The sequence below is a fragment of the Triticum urartu genome, chromosome 7 (assembly GCF_003073215.2).
Source record: "Triticum urartu cultivar G1812 chromosome 7, Tu2.1, whole genome shotgun sequence".
In the NCBI taxonomy this organism is placed as follows: domain Eukaryota; kingdom Viridiplantae; phylum Streptophyta; class Magnoliopsida; order Poales; family Poaceae; genus Triticum; species Triticum urartu.
In genome coordinates, this window is record NC_053028.1 from 669,151,818 (window position 1) to 669,159,394 (window position 7,577).

Consider the following 7,577-nt stretch of genomic DNA (forward strand, 5'->3'; position numbering starts at 1 on the left):
TTGTTTCTTCGACCATTTGGAATGAGAGAAACGCCTGAGTATTCCGCCAAAAAAGGGCACCACCACCGGTCCTCCTAACCAACATTTTAGAAGATGCTAAACTTTGGGTTACTGCTGGCGCAAGAAAGCTAGAGAACATCATATTGTACGAGTAATTGTCATGCCGCTTATTTGTGAGTGTGTTGTAAAATTCTAAACTCTACTCTTCCTTATTTAATTGAAGAGGCAAATCTTTTGCCTCCGTTTCAAAAAAAAAAAACTAGTCGTGTATACATTACATTTTAAGTTAAAAACAAGTGATCTAAACATCAAAGTTATAGTACTATATACGGTGATATATGGTATAATATAATCTATCTAACTGTTTAAAAACAAGATCGATCTAAACATCAAGTGAGCTTTTCGCGAGGAGTGCTGTCGGTGTAGCCGATGCCCTTCCTTTTTGTGGGAAAGATCATGAACACAAAACTGGACAGAAACGCGATGCCCAGTGGCAAGTTCTTGAGAAGCTCCTCCGTGTTCCTACCAGCGCCGGGGAAGAAGCAGTTCTGCAGCCCCACGTCGCTGAATGCCACTGTGAGGAACACTAGGGCCGTGAAGACGGCGCGAATGAAGTCCAGCGGCCGGATGCGGAGCCTACGGAACCCAGCGGGAGTCCACTGCAGCTTCTCCTCTTCGTCCGAGAAGTTGAACACGTTGAAACCGCGCGGCGTGGCGATGCCGTAGTAGAGCTTCTGGTCGCGGCCGAGTACGCTGTCGGTGAAGGAGAAGAGGATGCACGAGATGGTGAGGACGATGACCAGCGCCGCGGTGAGCCACTGGTTGGAGGAGAAGCACTTCCCGTGGTTGGTGAAGGACGGGGACATCGCCTGGTATGCCAACACCGTGCCTGTCGGTAGCAGCTGCGCGAGGTTCGCGGCACTCGACATGACCTTGTCCGTCGCCGTGGCTGCTGGTCCGGCAACTGCTGCTGGTGCCGTGGTTGGGAAATCGCTGACGTCCTTGGGCGTGGCCGGGGCCGTCGTCACGCCGTTGGTGTGTGGAGTTGGAGGCATCTGGATCACGGTGGAAGATGGAGATGATGAAGCCATCGTGTGATCGATTAGAAATACCCTAAGCTGTTCCATTCTTGTGGCAACGCAACGTTGGTGTGTTATATAGGTGAATCCTCGTAGAATGGGTCCAAAGTTGGCCGTGTTGATTTGTTTATTCCCATGTGGTGTAGCATGCTAGCTGAAGGCTGAAGGCTGCATACGTTGACTTCAACGTTTCTAGGCGTGGCCACTTGTTTCTACGTGCATTGAATTGTCAAGTTTGCATCCCATTTTTTTCCCCACGTACTCGGAACTCTCTCTAGATTTTATGTGGTTAACGTCCAGTAATGGCAACCAAAAGGTCGCCGTCCGAACGTGCCGTCTTCTTCCACGAAGGTGATGAAAGGGAATTAGTTATTTAGTCCCCAGATCGGGACATGGTTGATACGTACGTATGATACAGCCAGTAGTATGCAGGGCGAGGAGAGGATCTGCAGTGGAGACCTACCGCTAGGTTTGGTTAGCTGGGTGATGAGGCTGCAGACTCCTCGCCACGGAAATTTGCCCGATCTAATCTACCGTTCGTTCCACACGACTCTGAATAGGAGTTCAAAACTAGTGGATGCACAAAAGGGGCATTTTTTTCCCACTCTGAATAGGCGCTCCTTGAATTTGCTAAAATCATAGGGCGTCGTCAAACGATAGTTTCTGACTCTGATGAATAGGATCTCACGCTTCCAGAGCAGGTCGTCAGAATTAGTCCTTGCACGTGCGTACGTATCCATTGCTCCACGGTCTCCCGTCCCTTTCGGGATGAATAGGGTAATAATGTTTTATTTCGGAGGAATGAAGTAATATTGAAGAAGATATATTCACCACAAAACTCCAACATCAATCGGTCTCTTTCTCATGCCCTGCCGTGCCGTTAATCTTCCTTTGTCTGCATGCTTATTTGAAGCACGAGCACGGATGCACGATATGAACAAACACCATGCCCGCTTAAAAAGAGAGAGACAAGCCCGGTTTATGTGCAAAGTTTGCTTCGGTATGCCCTTAATTTCTTCTTGGGTAGTATTCGTAACCGAGGGGTTTCTCAAATCTCAAAAAGAAAAGGAAAATGTCATGGGGGCAAACATCCTTTTCGTCCGTCCGTACGTGTGGATCAAGATTCCAGCTTGCGATCAAGACATCTCCAATATTACTCCATTCACCCTGAAAGCGACACAAACCATTGACCAAGGGAATTTATACAGAAGTGACCTTTTTTACATGTACTTCTTGAAGCTTGAGATCCTATTCATAGTGCCAAACAATCCATTGACTTTGACGGTAAAATTCCATGGCATCGGCGGAACCAGCACCACAAACTCTGTTCACTTGTGCCCAAGAGACGACACACAACTTCATCCCTTTAGAAGATTTGTGGAACATGAGCATTTGTTAACCCCATATAGCTTGCGTTTCATAATCATTTGCGAAAGTGATGATTTATGTGTTGTGTAATGTACGGAAGGAGGGGAACAAATGAAGATTGAATGAGACCCCCCCCCCCCCCCCTCTACTATTGTGCTCGATGTAGCTTATCTTGTAAAGGAGGACATCGACAAAGGCGGCTAGCTCTCACACCGGACACAAAGTTCATGTTTTGTTTTTATTTTCTCCTCAACTCTTTTTATCTTGTTTCCATGTAAATATTTCTTGTACTCCTTTTGCTATGTTCCTATGTTAATGGAATGGGGAGAGCGCCAACCTTTTCCATTTAATAAAAACCTCTCATGTTGTGAGACAAATTTGGTATGATTTTGGTAAATTTAAAGACTCCGGGCTTCCCGACTGTCTTCTGGTGCGTTGGTTTTACGGGGCCTTAGCACGACAACTTCCTGACTGTTTACTACAACAATGTTTGCCCAGCTCCGGCGAGGGAGGGGCGATGACAGCGGCGCATCTTCAGCTTGCTTCAGTGCTTATAGCCATCGCTACGTGATCTACGGATCTGTATGTGATTTTTGTATTTCTAGTGTTCATTGTACTATCATGATTGAAGATGAATAGACTGAAAGTTTTCCCGCAAAAAAAAGGTGTCCCTTCCCTTTCGAGATGAATGGAGAAATAAGGCCAACTCCAAACTCCATTTCGTCCATTTGGATTAAAACGGACAGATGTGGTGGCCCAATGCACGACAGCAACCCTAAAATTTGTTCGTCTCGTGTCCATCCCAACCTATATTGGACGCAAATTTGGATTGGATTTGCGTCCACACGGAAGCGCACGCATCCTCTGGTCATTTGCCTTGGGGCCCGCGTGTCGGCGGCGCCTCTTCAAGGGCGAAGCCGTGGACTGGCCAGTCCACATCCACTTCTGCCGCAGCTTCTTGAATGTTGTTATAACCATATGCAGGGACATTTTGATATGTTAATTCTCCATCTCTTTGTATACTTAGATATACATGATATTTTAAATAAGGGGTGATTAACATATGGAACTAAATGAATATGGCCAAGAACTAATAATCTTGTGCTGCAACAATCCGTTGATTTTTTTAAATGAATATGTATACAACCATTTTTATTAATTATTCAACAAAGGTCTGACAAGAAAATACATCAAGCCACCCGAAGCCACCACTCCTATCTACAAACTCGATAATGTGGAGTGCTCTCACCCTCCATATCTAAAACCGGTGTCGTTGCCGATCCATTAACAATCCGTTGATGCTGCTATGATAACGGTTTCTTCCGTTATAGTCCAGTTTCGTCGCCATGCGATTGTTTAAACTGTGTAATCCAGATGCAACGCACGGAAATTACCTAGTAATACTAATTTGTAGTGACACATTACGTTTATCCAGGCTTGGAATACAACCCTACCGTACAGATCGTGTGGCAGCCCAAGCCTGTTGGTAATTTGGCATTTCTGTTTAGACGTCTCACACGAGCCACGATCTGGAATCAAAACATCCGTGTTTTGTTTTGGCTGCAAACCTGCGGCTCCAACCCTAATCGTTGCTCCCGCCTGCTCGCGCACAACCAGCAGGATGGGCGACGGCGGCGCCGCCGCAGCTGCAGGCACGTTGTTACCGAGGGATGCCATCTTCGACATCCTCTCCTGGGCGCCGTTCAAGTCTGTGTGCCGCTTCCGGTGCGTCTCCAAGGAGTGGCTAGCCCTAATCTCGGACCCCGCCTCCATCGCCCAGCACAGGTCATGCTCGGGGCCGCTACTTGTCGGCAGGCGGCAGCTACTGCTTCCCCGGTGACGGCGGCCTGCTGGTGATGGACGATAAAGGGCTTAGGACCCTTCCCTGTTGTCCGCTCGAGTCTGGACAAGCTCGTCTGCGTCTACTGCCCTGAAGCCGCCGGCAACGTGCTCGTGACCTTCCCAAGCACGGACGGGGGCACAAGAGGGCGGGTCAACAAGGTCTATGCCGTCAGCGTTGGCCGCGCCGCTGTGTCCAACTCAAAAAAGTTGTCTGCATCACCGAATACCTCTCGTACAACGGTCAACCCCAGCAGGCATGCCATGTTCTCACGCTAGGACAACATGATCATAGTGACTGGACGCAGGCACCATCTTCCCCAGCCCTTGTCCGTATGCTAAAATTTGAAAGCTCCGGTGTCATCGCTAATGGAGTTGTGCACTTCCTCTTTGCCCACAAGCCTGTGCTTGCAGACATTGTTCTCCGTTTCGACCTCGAGAGCGAGGAGTGGAGCAAAATAATCCAAGGCCCACTGAGAGTCGACATGGAGTTGTGGAACAAGACCGGGCGCATTCGTCGTAACACAGCTCAACGAGACCTTGTGCATGATTCAAACGAAGGAAAGCCAGACCACCGATCATCGATGCACCAACATACGGCTCCTAATTGATGCTGACAACAGCATATGGAACAAGGCGTATGTGATCTCTATGCCCCCAGGTCCTTTGATATGGTTGAACCTTTATGTTTCATGCCTGATGGCATCAAGTTGCTCTTGTACTACCGCTCTATTACCGTTAGCCCCCCCTGTGTTGCGAGTGCACGATCCTTTTGTTGGGACATGCACCGACGCGATGAAGATGCCAAAACACACCTTCGGCGGAGTCCGTTTTTGTAACTTGCACCTGGATTGCTTTGGTGTTGGAAAGATCTAATGATAGCCGGCCACCAATGAATCAAACTTTAAAATGCAATTTGGATATAACTATTGACAACCAATAGTGTTGGTCGGCCAAGGCAAGTATGAGAAGACATACCTCTCGTTTCCTTCTGTTTCCTTGGGGGAGCCGGCGATGCCCTCCTCATCGTCTCTCTTGCCGAACACCTTGTCCGCCGCCTCGTTCATCTCCTTGTTGGCGGGCTGTAATTCCGAATGATATTGACGGTACCACAAGCGGTCGTGGTGGATGTGGCAGGTAGAGCGGTGAGTCGAGCAGCGCCACCGGCTCTGCCACATCCGCGTCCCGTGTGATGGCCATTTTGCTCGCATACTCACTGCTTCTACACTAATCACAAATTTGATAGAATTCAAACAATGAGAACCACAAACCAAGAACACGACTTCGATTGGAGGCTCACTATACTTTGAGGTCATTCCATTTCTTCCTTAGTTGGGTAGAACCTTATAATGTAGCCAATCTACTCGATCACCATCTGCGATGGAAGCATTAGGGTGCCTGTGTGAAGAAACATGCGAATTCAATAATGGAGATAAACAATGAGCTACTAATTTCAATTGACGAACATGTAATAACTATGTATATAACATCAAGTAAGAAGCCACTATCTGAACATGTCAACAAACAAAATCTAAAGAATCAGGAGGTATAGTACTACCTCCGATCCATAATAATTGTTGCAGTTTCGAACTAGCCGCAGTTCAAAATTGCGACACTTATTTTGGATCGGAGGGAGTATCATCTATCTTCTCTAGATCATAAAACACAATCAGCCATAGCCGACTAAAACATGCCTCCATCACTAGACACTAAGAAAACTGTAGAGAAAGGGAACCACTATGTGGACATAAACCAACAAAATGGAAAGAATCAGCAGACAAGCATCAGCTATCTTTTCTAGAGCATAAAATACAGTCAGCCAAGGTCAACAAGACAGATCTCCCTCAACTTGCAGGGGCAAGGAGGGCACACTGACTAATTCAACCAAGATAAAATATGTTCACCTTAGCCTCAATCACCGGCCCCAGGAAGTGGCCCGTGACAACCAGGAGTGATTGATCTTTGAGCGGCACAACAACCCAGATGACATGAGAAACTGAGGCAAAGGGTAACCTACCATTTTGCTTGCATACTCACTACTACTACACTAATCACAAATTAGATTTTAATCAACCATCATGAACCATAAACCAAGAACACAACTTAGATTGCAGGCTCATAGTACCTTGACGTTTGCATCGTTCCACTTCTTCGTTAGTTGGGCGGAACCTTATCGGGTAGGTAATCTACTTGATCACCATCAACGTTTGAAACATCAGGGCACCTACGTGAGGAAAGATGCAAATGCAATAACAGAGCGATACAATGGGCTACTGATTTCAATTGATGGACATGTAATAACTATGTATGACTAACCAACAACAATACAACGATAAACTGTCGATATAACCAATAAATTGTCCATATGACTAGGATTACGTGACTCGCACGTACGTCTCTCGGCTCGTCCGTCTCGCGCGAGGCCGATCGGGATTTGATGCCTCCCATCAGTGCCGCAGCAGATCGGCTTTGCCTTCTGTGGCCTTAGGGCATGGAGGCATGGTGGATTTCGGCTTTTGCCGGCGGGAGGGCTCCTGCTTCGTTTTTGGAGGTTTTCCTGTGTGCGTTTAGGGTTTGTGTTCTGCTCAGAAAGACGAGACGGCGGCGGCTTCCTGAAGTTGGAATAAGGTTCTCCCCGCCTAGTCCCCGTTCTGGTGGCGCGTCTGGCATCATCGGAGGGCGTGCGGAGATGTGTCTCCGATGGATCTCACGGGATTCAGTCGGCGTTTTTCTTCGATAGATCCACATGGATCTGGCCTTCGTTAGTTTGTTTCATGTGTCTTCATATTGGATCCTTTTGTTCTACGCTTTTCTTCATCGGCGGCGATTGATGTTCTGATGCGTTGGTCCTTATGGGCCTTAGCACGACGACTTCCCGACTGTCTACTACAACATGGTTTGCCCGACTCCAGTGAGGAAGGGGCGACTCGCTACAGTGATTGTAGTGGTCGCTAGGTGGTCTATGGACCTGGATGTAATTTTTATTTCTAATGTTCTTTGTACTGCTTTGAAAGATGATGAATAGATTGGAAGTTTATCCCGCAAAAAAAAAAATTGTCCATATGACTGATTTACTCATAGTACATAAACCAAGCATATCTCAGTTTTAAAAGGCTCGGTTTAGCAAATTGAATGGTGCAACATCTCAGTAGCAGTATGTCCTTGTAACATATGGTTCTCAGCTGCAAAAGATCGTGTAAACTCCACTCTACTTAGCATTCTTTCCACCACACAAAGTGAACTAGTACAAGCACAATTATCTCTATATATACACAAGAAAAAAAACAATGC

At 47.1% G+C, this 7,577-nt stretch overlaps 1 protein-coding gene across 1 annotated transcript; it reads right to left on the reverse strand.

Moving 5' to 3' along the window:
- Positions 1-206: 206 nt before the first annotated feature.
- LOC125523801 (protein DMP3-like) lies at positions 207-1,113 on the reverse strand. Its single transcript, XM_048688874.1, has one exon. It carries the CDS (start codon positions 1,089-1,091, stop codon positions 390-392), a length of 702 nt encoding a protein of 233 aa, XP_048544831.1. The 5' UTR covers positions 1,092-1,113; the 3' UTR covers positions 207-389.
- Between the last annotated feature and the right edge of the window lie 6,464 nt (positions 1,114-7,577).